At 33.5% G+C, this 16917-nt stretch overlaps 1 protein-coding gene across 5 annotated transcripts in view; it reads right to left on the reverse strand.

Annotated features, from left to right (window-relative positions):
* RELCH (RAB11 binding and LisH domain, coiled-coil and HEAT repeat containing) overlaps positions 1–16917 on the reverse strand; it is a 107485-nt gene that overhangs the window by 61668 nt on the left and 28900 nt on the right. For all 5 annotated transcript variants that reach the window (XM_044242861.1, XM_044242862.1, XM_044242860.1 and 2 more), the window contains 7 exons: positions 16757–16812; positions 16543–16656; positions 14286–14489; positions 14093–14184; positions 13202–13486; positions 11088–11163; positions 9734–9829 (listed from right to left, as the gene is read on the reverse strand). In XM_044242861.1, the coding sequence (XP_044098796.1) occupies positions 9734–9829; positions 11088–11163; positions 13202–13486; positions 14093–14184; positions 14286–14489; positions 16543–16656; positions 16757–16812 (923 nt within the window). The remainder of the gene's footprint in view (positions 1–9733; positions 9830–11087; positions 11164–13201; positions 13487–14092; positions 14185–14285; positions 14490–16542; positions 16657–16756; positions 16813–16917) is intronic.

Raw genomic sequence — 16917 nt, forward strand, 5'->3', positions numbered from 1 at the left:
TTCTTGCTGGCAAAGTTAACAACATAAGGGAAGTCACTGCCAATCATTTTTGGATATTCCACGCCCAGGAGAACTGAGCACATCTTGGCACATTAATGGCTCAAACAGCTGTAACTCAGTGTATAAAGTAGGTCAGTCTCTTCCTCTTAAATAAATACAGAGCTGAGAAGAGGCCCAGTAAGTGATGGCAGAAAAAAGTGGAAAGAGTAGTCTGTTTCTCACAGATCATCAAGGATTTTAATTGCTAAGTTATGACTGGCTCCAAATATCTTAGTTATTCACAAGTTCTATTTGTACAAATTCATTCATTTATTCAAAAGTTCTATTTGTACCACCCTTGAAATAAAGAATTCTGTACATATGTATGTGCTGTTGTATATTCACATTTATTTACTGTGGATTCATCTCTTTCAAGCCTCTGAAGTATTAATATATCCACATCATAATCTATTAAGTCTGTATTCACCATTTTTACACTATTCATAAATATATAGATATGAACCAATATTCTCTCTTTGGTATCATTTCTCCAACGAAGAGGTCTAGTGTTTTAAAAACTTTCCTTATAATTCTTGAATGAAACATTTAAAAAGTGGTAGCTAAATTTCCTTCAGGAGGCAAGGTGGTAGCTTTTTTTCCCCCCAGGGTGGTAGTGGTTTAAAAATGACTTTAAATGATTACATACAAAAAATGTATTGAGAATAGGAGAGCAATGTCAGACATCTTATCTAAAGCTCAAGAATGTTTCACGTGGGATGCACAGGTGGCTCCGTTGGTTAAACATCAGGTCATGATGCTGGGGCCCCCAGTGCAGGGCTCCCTGTTCAGTGGGGAGCCTGCTTCTCCTTCTCCTCTACCCCTGCTTGTGCTCTCTTTCACTCTCTTGCTCTCAAATATATAAATAATCTTAAAAAAAAAAAGGAATTTTTCACATGAAAAGATCCTTAAGCAAATCAGATTTAATACTGCACGTTGATTAAAAAAAATAGTAATAACCATGGTAAGAAAATACTATCGCTTTGGTAATATTATATTCAAAAGGTAGTGGCCCCCCCAACCACACACAAAAAGTTACTAAGTCCATACCTCAAGGCAACAGAAATCTTAAATATTTTATTTAAAACATGCTTTAGCAACTGGTAGTACTCAATAAGTGTGTACTGAAGTACACACTTAATATAAAACAGATCTCCTACTAATTACTAGGGAGGAAATCTAAAACAGATGTCCTACTAATTACTAGGGAGGAAATCAATACAGTAATCCTACTGTAGTACATATTCCATTACTTTATTGTCATTTTGGAAAAGATATTTATAAGGCCTTTAGAATTCATTAATCTAAAAGGCTTAGTTATTTACATTTTACTCAAGTAAATGACTTTCACAGTTTTAATAACAAAGCTACTTCTCTCTACATGAAGGATCGCCCACCTCACCAATCTTAGGTTGCCAAAGGGATTTTGTAGGGTATTAAATAGTTCGGTTTTACAACTAAAACAAAATAACTTCTAATGATAACAAAGAAATCACTTTAGAGGTAGGAAACGTCTTTAGAGAATTTTACATTTGATTTTATGAGTATTTTTACTTAACTTTCTTAGTCTTACAAAGACTGGTGTGTTCAGACAACAAAGAGCGGGAGGCGGAGAGAGGAAGCACCTAAAAAGGATCTAAAACAACCTGAGGGATTAGATGTTGGGTGGGGGAAATGAAGGCAAATTTTAACTTTAAAAAAAAGCCTGGAAATGTTGATTAGACAAGGGCTTCAAGATCTGTAAGAACTCTAAAACAGAAATGGAAGCATTCCATTTAGATGAGATGCCAAGGAGGAAATGTTTGAGTGCTTCAGGTCAACAAGAAAAATTTTACCGTTCTAGAAAGGTTAACATATTAGTCCAGTAAAAGAGTTCACTGCTTGCCCTCATTTTTCCATTAAATTATTTCCTATAAGTAAAGCTTCATTTAAAAATTTTAGTTAGCTGTTACCTTAAAATTTTCCATTTTGTCTTTTGCCTAGATGTTAAGCAATACCAAATTACAATTTAAATTCAAGTTATAATAAGGGTACACCCTCCGATTTAGATTTTCAGTTGAAACTTGTCAGGGTGTTGACAGTAATACATTTAAAAAAGAAAGAGAGGTGCCTGGCTGGCTCAGTTGGTAGAGCATGAGACTCCTGATCTCTGGGTTCTGATTTCAAGCCCCATGATGGGCATAGAGCTTACTTAAAAAAATTAAAAGAAATAAAGAAATAAGGAAATAAAGAAAGGAAGGAAGGAGAGAAGGAAGAGAAAGGAAGGACATTACAAAGACTCACATAAGAAATAAAAAGATTACTCACCTCTGGAAAAGTTCTATACTTCAAGGGTCCCTAAAGTATCTATTCTCAAAATTATTATCTAAGGCTTATTATTATCTATCTTAGAATTATTCCTAAGGTTCAACCTTCAGGAAGCCTAATTAAAATACGTGAATTACTTTAAACCCCTGATACTGCTGGGGCGCCTTGGGCTCAATTGGTTAAGCATCTGCCTTCAGCTCAGGTCATGAAATCAAGCCCGCACTGGGCTCCCTGCACATTCAGCAGTGAGTCTACTCCTCCCCACACCTCTCCAAAATAAATCTTAAAAAAAAAAAAAAAAAAAAAGTGATACTGCTAAAGAGCACGTGATTTACTTCCAACATTAACATACACATAAAAACACACATTAAACAGGTAAAGGAGATGAACAAATCCTATCTACTTCACCATACTACCTATTTTACTTTACTTATCTACTATTCTTTTATATAACTCTTGAAGGGGTTCAGAACAAAATATCCCATTTTGGCATGTAGACTATTTTGAGCTGAAGGCAATCAAGATCCACCAGACCCAAGAAAAACTTTCACCTCTTCTTTAAACTACCAAAAAGAATTTAGATAGGGGGCCTGGCCCAAAAAGAGAGCTACTTCCAAGAAATAGGTATTTTATCTGAATGACTTATCTATATGAAAGACAAACACCTAACTACCAAACATCTGCTCTTCTTACTATCCTGTGAATCCCTCTCCTCCCCGTTCTTACACCATCAGCCCAAGACTGCAAGTAAGCCTAATTGCCCAGCTTGTCCTTGGGTCTTATATTGCTATGGGGCCCCTATATACATAGGTAATTGAATGTATTTTTCTCCTACAAATCTGTCCTATGTTAATTTCATTATTAGACTAGCTAAAGAACTTAGAAGGGTAGAAGTCAAACCTTTTCCTACCAGTCTCATACAGTTATAATTACCTGGACTATTATCACTCCTAAATTAAAAAATGCATCATGGAGCAAACATGAATGAGTGAAGTTCGGTTTCTCAGAAGACAGGCAGATCTTTAGAGACAATACTACATTTAAAACTTTTAGGAAGGGGCACCAGGGTGGCTGAGTCATTTAAGGGTCAGATTCTTGGTTTCCCGCTGGGTCGTGGTCTCGAGGTTACAGGATGCCCCTCCACAAGCTCTGTGCTCAGGGCGCAGTCTGCTGAGATTATCTCCCTCTCTCTCCCTCTCTTCCTCCCCCTGCTCATGTGGTGCTCCCACTCTCTCAAAAATAAATAGAGAATTTTTTTTTAGGGAATTGGTTCTCTCCTTTGCCCCTTTTTTTCTAGCTTAATGAGACATATTTTATATATCATAAAAATTCAAGTGTACGTTCACTGGTTTTTAGTACATGCAGAGTTGTGCGACTACCACCAATCTAATTTTGGAACAATTTCAACATCTCAAAAAGAAAGCTTGGACTCATTCCCCATTTCCACTTGCTCATCCCCATTCCAGGCCCAGACTTCTCCTTTGCTTTTCCGAGTCAGCTTTCCTTGGCATAGAATGAAAATAAAAATTAAATTTAGATGTATTACTTAAAAATGCTTTTTAGAAGTAATCTGTTATGAAATCTTATTTTTAAATTACAGAATTTTCCCTTCAAACGCATTTAAAGCAGAGACTGAAAAATCAACTTCTTTAGCCTATATACATACATTTATTCTGTAATTTGGTTTGAAAGATTCAAGTTCTTCAATGAACCCATTAAGATGAACTACTACATAAGCCACAAATAGAAAATTTGTTCATGATTTTTTTTTTCCTCCCCAAATCAACAGGCAAGTCGGTCTTTTGAAACACTTTTTAAAAAAGATTACCATTACTTAACAATAGATAGGAGGAAATTTTTTTCTCTTTTAATTATCTCTGAAATTAGGGTATACCTTATAATGAAAAATGTTATAATTTCATGGGATTTCTTCTTTCTTAAAGGGGCATAATTGTTATAATTAATGGCATCTTAGATTTGAAACATTACGGTACATTAAATTTTAAAAATGTAATAATTGTGACCTATAGGTTTAATGGGTTTGTTACTTTTCTTTTAAAAAACAAAACAAATAATACTAACATCTATATTCACTGTACTTTCCACTTTTATAAAAAATAAAAAGTTTAATTTATTAGATAGCTTTAATTAAATTTTATGTCACTCCCTTTAAAACAATGGGTCAAAAACCAATTAAGTGGATCACAAAGAGCATTCTTTTTTTTAATTAAAATTTTAAATTTTTAAATTAACATATAATGTATTATTAGCCCCAGGGGTACAGGTCTGTGAATCACCAGGTTTACACACTTCACAGCTCTCACCATAGCACATACTTTCCCCAATGTCCATATGCCCACCACCCTCTCTCTACCACCCCCCCACCCCAACCCTCAGTTTGTTTTGTGAGAATAAGAGTCTCTTATGGTTTGTCTCCCTCTCGATCCCATCTTGTTTCATTTATTGTGAAGAGCATTCTTTTCTTTTTTATTGTTTATTTAGGCATTATTGTTTAAAAATATTTATAAAATTATGTTTGATATTGATTGTCTTCTTTTTAACTTTTCATAATTAGTAAAGGCAATACTGGTTTGTCAAACTTTCATTTTAATTATATATATGTATTATATACTGGCACATCACATAAAATGTCTTACTAAGTGTGGCCAATAAAGTCTGAAAAACACTAATTTAAGACATGTTTAAAAGACTATAAAAAGACTAGGTATTATGCAGGCTTAAGAACAAGGAAGTTCTTTATATACTGACATAGAGTGATACAAAAATATAATGTTAAATGGAAAAAAAGCAAAGTAAAGAATAGTACACAGAAGTGTAGTACCATTTGTGTAAGTCATGAAAGAAAGATCATGTATTTGAGTTTGCTTACATGCACAAAATATTTCTGAAAAAATACAATGCAGTGCTATAGTATTTGGAGACTTCAATTCCCTAGTTTCAATAATGGATGAGCAAATAAACAGATCAGTAAGGAAGCAGAGGACCTGAACACTATAAAATAATTAAATCTAATAGACATATATAAAACACCCTGACAACAGCAAAAGATTTATTTTTCAAGTGCACATGAAACATTCTCAAGAATAGACCAGATGTTAGGCCAGGCAATTCTCAGTTAGTGTTAAAACTATAGAACAAATATATCAGAAATTTTTAGATGCAAAAATGTGCAAAAAAATACTAACACCCAATCCAACAATACATGAGAAGGATTATACACTGAGACCTAGTGGGATTTATCCCAGGAATGCAAGGCTGGTTCAATATATGAAAAATCTATACATACTATACTACAAATCTATAACATACTATAACTATACTATACTATAACTATACTAAAATCTATAACATACTATACTGCATCAATAGAACAAAGGGAAAATAACTATCATCTCAATTGATGCAGAAAAAGCATCTGACAGAATTCAACATCCTTTCATGATAAAAACAATGCAAACTATGAATAGAAGAAAATTCCTTAATATGATAAAAGGCATTTATGAAAAACCCATACCCAGTATCATACTCAATGGTGAAAAACTGAAAGGTTTCCCCACAAAATCAGGAAAAATTAAAAAATATCTGTTTTCTCAAAACACTGCTATTCAACATTGTACTGTAAGTCCTAGCCAGAGAAATTAAGCAAGGGAAAGTAATAAAAGCTATCTAAAATTGGAAAGGAAGATTTATAGATAATGTCACTCCAGATAAAGAAAATCACATTAGAATCCACAAAAGAACTACTAGAACTAATTAATTCAACAAAGTTGCAAGGTAAGAGATTACCACAGAATATCAGTTCTGTTTCTATAAACCAGCAATGAACAATCTGAATGGAAATTAAGGGGAAATTCTATTTATAATACCATCCAAAACAATAAAAATACTTAAGAATAATTAAAACAAGGAAGTGAAGAAAAAAGAAAAGTAACAAAAGGAGTACCTAGGTGACTCAGTAGGTTAAACATCAGACTCTTTGGGCTCAGGCTGTGATTTCATGGGTCAAGGGAAGGAGCCCAGTGTTAGGCTTTGTGCTTAGCAAGAAGACTACCTGAAAGATTCTCTCCCTTTGCCCCTGTCACACCCACACATGGACCCTCTTTCTCTCTAAAATAAATAAGTAAACCTTTAAAAAAACTAAAATAAAGGAAGTGAAGGACTTACACATAGAAAACTACAAAACACTGCTGGAAAAATTTAAAGACACAAATAAATGAAAAGAATCCCATGTTCATGAATTTGAAGAATTACTGCCATATGAATGGCAGTACTCCTTGGGTGCCTGGGTGGCTCAATTGGTTAAGTGTCTGCCTTCATCCCCAGTCAGGTCATGATCCCAGAGTCTGGGGAGTGAGCCTCGCATCAGGCTCCCTGCTCAGCGGGCAGTCTGCTTCTCCCTCTGTCCCTCCCCTCCTCTCTCACTCTCTCTCTCAAATAAATTAATAAGAACTTAAAAAAAAAAAAAAAAAAGAATGGCAGTACTCCCTGAAGTGATCTATAAAATTCAAGGCAATTTCTTTCAAAATTCCAATGATGTTTACTGCAGAATGAAAGTAGAATATTAAATTCCTAATGAACTGCAAGGGGCCTTGAAAAGGTAAATATTGAAAAAGGAAAAAAAACTCCATGAATTCATACTTTCCAATTTCAAAACTTAGTACAAAGCTACAGTATTCAAAATAGTGTGGTTGGTACAGGTGTCGGGATAAACATAAAGACCAACAGAATAGGACTGACAGTCTAGAAATAAATCCAAACATCTGTAGACAACTAATTTTTGACAAAGGTGCCACAACTATTCAAGGGGGAAACATTTCAACAACTAGTGCTGGGACAACTGCACAATCACATGAAAGGAATAAAAATAGACCCGTGCCTTATTCTATATACAAATACAAAATGGATCAATGACCTAAATATAAGAGCTAAAGCTATAAAACTATTAGAAGCATAGGGGATAAATCTTCTTGGCCCCAGACTTGGCAAGAGATTCTTAGATTTGACACCAAAAACACAAGCAACAAAAGAAAAACATTTAAATGTCCATCAAAGGACATTATAAAAAATGTGAAAAGACAACTTACCAAATGGAAGGAAATATTTGCAAATCATATATAAAATAAGGGCTTAATATTCAGAATTGTAAGAACTCTTACAACTCAAAAACAAAGACAAACAACCTAATTAAAAAATGGGCAAAGGACTTAACAGAATATACTAGAAACTAATAACATTTATTGCATGTGGAATGGTGGCTCAGTGACAAGGGAAGAGTTTTTGTTGTTTATCTTTTTATATTTAAAAGAAGTTAACCATGTAAATGTGTTACTTAACCAAAACCTTAAATCAAGTTTCTAATGATTTATTTATATAACCAGCTAGGATATTACTACGACCAGTTTACTGAAGGGCATTTTAATTGTATTTACATATTAATAAAAAGGCCTATCCTGATAAAAGATTATATAAAACTTGAGAAATAAGAAAAAATCAAAATATTAATCCTTTAATCACAAGACCTTTTTAAAAATATGTATTTAAGGAATTAAGGTGAAATATTAAATAAAGGTAATCTAATATCAAAGCATGAAATGAAATAGAAGTTTTGTCCTTTCATGCCCTGGGATTGGTTTCAAACCAAACCAAGATAAACTTCATTATTTATCAATTTAATTTCAAGAGAATACAACTTTGATATATTATAAATGGTAAATTTTCTGATAAAATAATGTACAAATAATTAAATCAACAAAGATAAACGATCACTTCCTTCATGAAATTATAATTATATATTTTTTAAATACAAAAAACTTAAACCAGCCATAAAAGTAAACATCATACCACAAACGAAATGTGTATATGTATAAATATATATGGTTACATATATATTTATATATATATATAGTATATCTGATTACTGATGATGCAAATTTATAAATATTTCATGCAGTACAATCAGATTTTAGTGGTAGAATCTTTTATGATAAAAAAGGGAAAATTAAAATAAGGCTTAAACTGCATCTCATAACAATTAGGTTTCTGTGCTATTTTAAATACTATATTAAGGAAACACAGTAAAAGGGATGCAAACATTAATGCATTGCATGGATTATGTTACAAGCTAAAAAAGGAAAAGAAGCTCAAACACCATTCTGCCAGGCAGAACTGCAAAACAATCTGAAATTGGACACTGATCCTTCAAGATACAGGAATCTTCCACACTTAACGAATATCTCACAACTATTTTTATATATTAGGTAAAATAAAACCACCAGTAAGAAAACAGTCTTTTAAATTTTTCAATTCAAAACACCTACAGGAATAAGCATTTTTAATACAAGTTTTACATGTAAGTTTCTACATTTAAGTTTTCTTGAGGATCAGTACAAATTTCTTGTGCTAAACGGATAATTAAGAATAAGCTTTATATGGGTTTTGCCAATGCATTGTGTACCTATCATACTGTAGGTCCCAAGAATTATGATTGAAATCAGGTAAATATTAAGAGAATAACAGAAGACTTATAGGATATATTCTAAAATATTCTTAAACCATTTTTTACAAAAAATATTTTGTTAACTGGAAGTCATGTTTATAAATTGAATAGTGCAAATAAATTATTAAGCTTGGTTACAAATAAATCATCCACTGTCATTTAAATTAGATTATGGGTAACTTTTTATTGCTCTTTTCTTGGCTAAATTTAACTCTAAAGATAACTCCTCACACTATGGCTCATACAGAGGCTATCTGGACTAAAAGATACTGCCTACTGTATTTTGGATATTTTAAGCATCTGTCAGTAACAGAGTTAACTACAAGAAAAGAAAAAGAAGGTACTTTCAAAAGTTATTGTCAATACTACAACTATCCTATTATTGTAAGACAAGTGTGATTATTGACAAACAAACATAATAAAACTAACATTTATAAGGTCATTACAAGTACATTTAGGAAAAAAGTTACATTATTAGTCCCAGTTATTTTCAATATGAAGAGGGTCTATTTTTGTATACATATCAAGCATATCTTATCAAAAACAGAGATAAAATAAATTAGTTAACTGGTAATGTAAAAAACATACAGTATTCATGGCACATAAATGGACCTACAGTAATAGTTAGGGTTGCAGAAGCTAATGCTGCTTTAAGCACAATTGGAAAAACGTGAATACCATGCAGTTTTACTGAACTCACCTGACAGAGGTGTAAAACCATTTTCTAGGAGCAGAGATGCATGCACAAAAGTAAGAATATGATTGCAAGTAATAGACTTTAACAAAATAAAAATATAACACTAAACTTCAAAATGACAGAAAATGGACAACATGATGGAATTACTGGGATGAAAACACTTCTGTGTGTCTCACCTCTCTCTTTGCCAACAGCACATTAGGAACAATGTGTGGCAGGCAGCGCCCCAGCATTAACATAACACTCTTCTCACTGTCTGCAATCCGAGACACCTAGAAAACCAAAGCATTAATAAATGATGACGGTGTAGAACTTCCATGAATGATGGTTCTTGAAGTTTAGAACCTGCTTTAGACCCTGCCACCTCTGCTCCAAGCACGCATCCAAAATTCCATCTGCTGATGGTCACGGGAATAATAAGGACATCCCCATCAACAAGAACAGGAACTGTGTTCCACATAGGATAAACATTTCTGTAAGCACGAAGTGGGTTGAAAACACCAGGAAGAAGCAAGGGGGAATCCAAGGAGCCCTACTAAGCTGTAGTTCTGGGAACAACTACAGATAACACAGGACAGACGTAGCTTCAGCGGTTCTTCTTTTATTCTTGAAAAGATGCCCTATAGAGCTAAGATCTATGCCTACGGAGAGAGTTGCTAGAGTGAAGCTGCATACGAGAGGTGGCCCCGGAGGCCAACCGACATGCTGTGAAGATTGCCAGAAATGCAACCAAACCATCCTCTAGCTCTTTTCTATTAGCAATGACATTGTGAAACTGAAGCCCACAAGAGGTCGAGTGGAATCAACCACAACATAACAACTAAAAAGGGAAAGAGTATAAAGATAGAAAAAGATAATAAAATACCCTGTCAAGATGAACCTCCAACAATTACAAAGCACTCAGGGAACACTAATCTGAGAGCTAACAAACTCAGCCATCAAAGATAACCACCGCTGGGGCACCCAGGTGGCTCAGTCAGTTAAGCGACTGTCTTCAACCCAGTTCATGATCTCAGGCCCTGGGATTCAGTCTAGCATCATCTAGCAATGTGGGGCTCCCTGCTCAGTGGGGAGTCTGCTTCTTGGTCTCCCTCTACCCCTCCACCGCACTTGTGCTCTCTCTCTCTCTCTCAAATAAATAAAATCTTACAAAAAAAAAAAAAAGATAATCATGCCTAATGAAATAATGGAGTGATCTAAAAATAACTGAAATATAAACAATATGTACACTTATACTGGTTTCCAAACTATACCCAAAAGAGGCATATTACCATATGTCAGACATAACAAATTAAAAATAGACTACAAAAGGTCACTTTAATACTAAACAAAACTTTAATTGAAAGGCCAGAAATAATCAACTACCTTTCTTAAAAGTTTAAAATTTTAGGAATTATTTCTTAGAGCATTATTTAAAAAATATAGATGTTTATTTGAAATGGAGTCTTATCACAGCTGCTTTTGGATGAGATACTGAGAAGAAAAACCAAATATTTTAAGATAGTTCCAAGAATATATGATATAATTTACCTCTGATCCTAAACGACTATCTGCTGACATTCGACAAAAAGAGAGTAGAGCTTGGTGGAAAGCAGGAGACAATTTCCTAGAAGAAAAATTGAATGAAAAGGGGACAATATCAAATGGTTACCACCGGCATGTAGGAGAAGGTAAGTTGCGTGTTATAACTCTAAAACCTGCATTAATACTGCCCCACAAATGCTAACTGGATTTTTCAACCAACAATGACTGGAAGGATACTTCCCTAGAGAATTACAGAGGGAGAAAAAATTAGCAATAACTGATTTTTAAAAGGTTTGATGTTATATGAACGGACAGCCATAAACATCAACAGATCAAACCTGAAACGTAGAACAGGTCAATGATTACAGAAAGTAATTGCAAAATCTGAAATGAGGACTTTTTCTTCCTCATTCTCTCTGGTCCCAGAAAAGTAAACAGTGGATACAAAGGTGCTGGCAGGAATTAGTTTTGCAGACCTCTCTAATGATAATGATAAACCTTAATATTAGAAGCCCATTTAAAGAGGTAAAAATCAGAGATAAATGAAGCAGAGACTCAGTCAACCTTCACAGTATATTGTAAAGTATTTTTTGTAATTGAAAATATTAACTTTTTAATGTTTAAAAAATGAGTTTAAAACATTTGTATCTCCAAAATGACACTAGTTTCTATGTAGTAGTATTCATAAAAATATGACTAAGTTGTGCTGTATGTGTTCAATCCACAAAGAAAAGGTCTAACCCTAAAAGTTACAAAATACATTTTAAAGACTGGGCCATATGTACTTCAACTTTGTTACCTCTCTAATACCTAAAGAAAAACGTGGCTTTAGTAGGTACACAAAAAGTTGTGGTTCATCAGTGGAAAGATTTGTTAAAAAAAAAAAAAAATACTTCCTATCAATAGTGAGTACCTCTAAATCTAAAAGAAATCAGTTGTACTTTCCAATCCCCCAACACTAGGTGAAATACCTGTCTTTTAATAGAAGGAGGAAGCATGACTTGTGGCTCAGAATCGCATCATAGGATATTTGTGAAGATGAAATAAGTTAGGATACAGAAAGAATTTAGAACTGTGCTTAGAATATAAGAAAAGAGCAGAGTAAATATTCCTTTCTTAAAATGATTTTTTCACATTACAACCTAAAAAATTTTTAAATTATATCTTGTCTCCTCCATTAGAAAACCTGATTGTGGGCGCCTGGGTGGCTCAGTGGGTCAAGCCGCTGCCTTCGGCTCAGGTCATGATCTCAGGGTCCTGGGATCGAGTCCCGCATCGGGCTCTCTGCTCAGCAGGGAGCCTGCTTCCCTCTCTCTCTCTGCCTGCCTCTCCATCTACTTGTGATTTCTCTAAAAAAAAAAAAAAAAAAAAGAAAACCTGATCGTAAAGGGCAGGTACCACCATTATCTCATCTGATTTCAATCACTGAGACCCATAAAAATTAAGTAAATGAATCAAGAAAAGACTAATGATATAGTATTAGTAATTGAAGCAGACACAAGAAAAAGGACTAGGAGCAGAAATAATTCCCCTGTTTACACTGGTAACTATGCAGTATCAAAACCTTCTACTGAGTCTGTTAATGACTGAACAGAGAAAAGGTAAAAATCACTGGCTACAGGGGCGCCTGGGTGGCTCAGCTGGTTCAGTGTCGACTCTTGGTTTCAGCTCAGGATGTGATTTCAGGATTGTGAGATGGAGCCCTGTACTGGCTCTGTGCTTAGTAGGGAGTCTACTTCATATTCTCGCTCCTCTTCCTCTGCCCCTCCCGCTTGTGTACGTGTGCATGCTTTCTTTTCCTCTCTCAAATAAATGATTAAATCTTAAAAAAAAAAATCACTGGCTGAGTTTATAGCACATAGAACATACATATTATTTTGTGGGTTTCAGTACTCTGCTAAGACAGAAGATACCCCACTTATGTTTTAACCCTCTTTAATGTAATTGAACTTAGCAATTACTCTGTGATATGTTTTTGAGACATGTATCTTGTGCTAAGTTCATACCAAATGTAAAAATTCATACATCTGACCTGCAAAACAAGAAATGAAGCTCTTCCAGTTTCGCAAGGTATTAAAATAACTGAAAGATACATTTCCAAACATATGTTGCATACTAACCTATTAGGTTTATCAAAATGGACTGTGTTTTTACTTGATGGAGATGAAGATGGCATTTCTTCTTTTTCTCTCCTGGGGACAGAATTTGGGAAATTCTCCTTAGGAATAGAGGAATCAACTTCACCTGACTTTGAAAGATGGATTTCTTTGTCTTTTTGCTTGTCTGAGCTACTTATAACTGGATTCTGTCCACTGTCTTCAGAGTCTTTATGATCCAAAGAAGGCTGAACAGAGTCACAAACTACTGGGATAGCAAAGTGTTCATTTTTGAGGAAATCCATTTCACTGTAGAAAGAAAGAGAAATTATCAGAGAACAACTATGTTCTTAAAATTTTGTAAATAGCATAAATCTCATACTAGGTTTCATGCATTAAGAAGTATAACATATTGACAGAAAATTGTTCGGCAACTGATTAAGCTTTTCTGTACTTTATAAAGGAATGCTTCATATACCTAAAAGTATAACTACAAACTCTTTATCAATGAAGCATAAAAATGGCCTTATAAACTCTGTTTTGAATTGGCATTTAACTTTCCTTTCTGTATTTGCAAAATGGGAATAATTCTATCTAACCCACAGGATTATAATAAGAATTAAATGAAATAATCAGTGGGAAATATTTACAACATTAGTGTGAAGAAGTTATTTTATTAATGCTGACCCAACCATGGGGAACCAATTACATGATTATTATAATGACTTAATAACATTTTGGGGGGGGAAAGAGCGTATTAAATATTTAAAACAAATATAAGACTTTCTTTAGAAGTAACAGAATATGAAAAATTATGTCTTACAACTGAAATATTATCTTATATATTTATATAATCTGTCAATTTTTTAAAAAACTTTAAGAGGTTTTTTTAAGAAACGATGATTAAGTACTAACCTTTCAAGTCTTCTGATTTGCTCCATCAAAGACCATTTCTCACTATTTAATAAACTAATTTTATCTTCTAATTTCTGTACTAGCAAGGAGTTCTAAAATCAAAATGGGAGAAAAACAGAAACTTAAGATCTCATAGCATGCTTTTACACAATTTAAATACTTTTTGTGGACTTGACTAGTTAATGGTGCTCACCTCTACAGTCTGAGGAGTTTCAAGGCTTGTAGGAAGGCTGCCTAAAACTGGTGTAAGAGCCTCTAATTCATCTTCTTCTACACCACTGGCCACATCCACAAGATCTTTACCAGTGACTTGATGATTTCCAAAATCTCGGTAGAGTTGCAATAAGTCTGGAGGTTTTGGAATGTTTAATCCTACATCATCCCAGAGTTCAAAATCCTAAAAGATAAATAATAATAATAATATTAAATAAAACTTGAAGAAATTTTACCTTGCATTTTTGAGATTCATTTTATTCCTCATAGCAAATATCTTGAGAACCCAACACAATCATAGTTTTGTTGTAATGTCAAAGTGTATGTTCCAAGTGTGAAAACATCATTGTTAAACTTACATCTTCCACTGTCTAATATTATTCTTATAAGTTTCCTGATATTCTAGGTAAACAGGTTTAACTGTTTTGGATGTCAAAATGTTACACATTTAATCTTGTTATTAACTCTCTCAAAAATGTAAACTCTTAACTTTCAAGATTGTGTTAATTTTCAAGCTTGTAAAATATACTTAAATATTTGCATGAAGTCATACAACATGTCTATATTAAGAAAAATCTTAGTTTGTAAGTTGTACCCATTATTTAAAAGTAAAATACTGGACAGCATTAATTTTGTTCCTCCTTTCTTTATTATTCTAACCTATATATATTTAGTGTAATCTCTGGTGGGTAAGCAAGCAATTTAATCTGCTTGCCTTCTTGCTATAGCTGTTTGAATCTAATTTACATTATTAAAAATGCTTCTGACAATTTTCAGAATCCAAATAGCTGTTCTTCAATCTGTTGTATATAAAACATTCTCTTGAATTCAGTCTAATACAATTTTATTACTAAAGTTCAAAAAGGCATAGCACCTCAAGCACTCTATTAGCAAAGATTTTTTTAAGAGCTTTATAAAATTCCAGATTAATCCATGGTGATTAATTTATGCAAATATATTGTCCTACCATTCTCTCTTTCTCGAATACATCAAAATTTAGTATTAATTTGATATCTTGCAACTTATTTATTTATAATTTATTTGGGAAGTCCACTTTGAGAAACTATGGCATATTCATTTGAATGTTCTAAATGTGACCTTTTTATTCCTTTGAAGCTTTATTTGAATAAGGAAAATAGCCATTATTGAGGCTTAAATCTGAGGCAAATATAGGCAGCTATTAAAAGCAGGAACTTTGGAGAAATCGGACCTAAGGTGAAATTCATATTTGCTCTGTTTATCATTGTTATAAATTAATTTGAAACTCAAACAGGCCCTCTGTAAAATGGATATAATACTCACCTCTTAGGGTTTTTGTAAGGATAAAATAAAATGTCTATTAAGATCTTAACACAGTGCATGGCCTACAATAAGAACTAAACAAATTTAAGCTTTTAAAAACAGTTATTAAATGACTACTACACATATTATTCAAATGTCCATTTATCCATCTATATTCATCAAACATTTATTAGCTATCTATCATGTGCTTAGAAAGAAGAATATATACTGTCTCCACTCAGGGGCTTTCACAATTCAAGAGTGAGGACATAAATAGGTACACTTTTTAGTATTACAGATATTGTAATTAAAGAGCTGTGAAGAATTCAGAGAAAGGAGTCAGTTTCTGTATTGAGGTAGAAGGAAAGGTTTTGGAAAGGTGATGACCTGTGTACTCTCTTGGAAAAGGCTTAGGTATTTACAAGGCACATGGCAATGAAAGGATAAGGGAACTGACTATTTCAGAGACAAGGGTAAGAATGAACAAAAGCACAAAACCCTGAAGAAACCAGAGATGTTGAGGGGGATGCAAGCCCTTCTGTTTGGCAAGATTATAATGAATAAGCAAAAGACAACACTGGAGAGGCAGGTAGAGGATAAGCTAAAAACAAAGTTGAGAGTGCTTATAAATTCAGAATTGATAAGGAAGGAGTTAAAGCAGTAGGTAGGAGAGATGACTGACATGAAAATGGGGAGATTCAGAAGGCACAGATACAGATGTAGCAGAAGTAAGACAGTGACATAGTTGAGTGTGGCAATGGGAGCATGGCCAAAAGAATACCAGACTATGTGGGCAGAGAAATGTCTGGTACCTAGTGTTATAGAATTTTACCGTATATATGACTTAAAAAATTAAAGAAACTAGATGAAAGAGAAAATAAATACACTATAAGTTAATAAGGAAACAAATCACTGTAAAAAAAACAAAAACAAAAAAAAAAAACCCACAATTGTACCTGATCATCATTTTCATCTGAAAAGGTTATTGATGTAAGCTTGTAGTTATTCTTCAATAAAAATTCATTGACTAAGAAGTTTAGAGCTCTCTTTTCAAGAGGTTTGATCGGTTCCTACAGGCAAAAAGAAGATAGAATATTATAACTTTCCTTTCTTCAATACTTGCGCTACCATTTTATGTGGAAGATACTTTTAGGTCTGTCATTCACCCACCTGAATTTCAGGACTGGATTTGTAATTTTTTCGTTCCTGTAAAGGAACTTCGTGTTCTGGTGGAAGAAAATATAAATAACACTTTACTATTTTACATCTGAAAATATCTCAGCTACTTCTACATTGTCAAAGTAGAAAAAGTCTCAAAAAAGTTTTATGTA

The sequence above is a fragment of the Neovison vison genome, chromosome 3 (assembly GCF_020171115.1).
Source record: "Neovison vison isolate M4711 chromosome 3, ASM_NN_V1, whole genome shotgun sequence".
NCBI lineage: Eukaryota > Metazoa > Chordata > Mammalia > Carnivora > Mustelidae > Neogale > Neogale vison.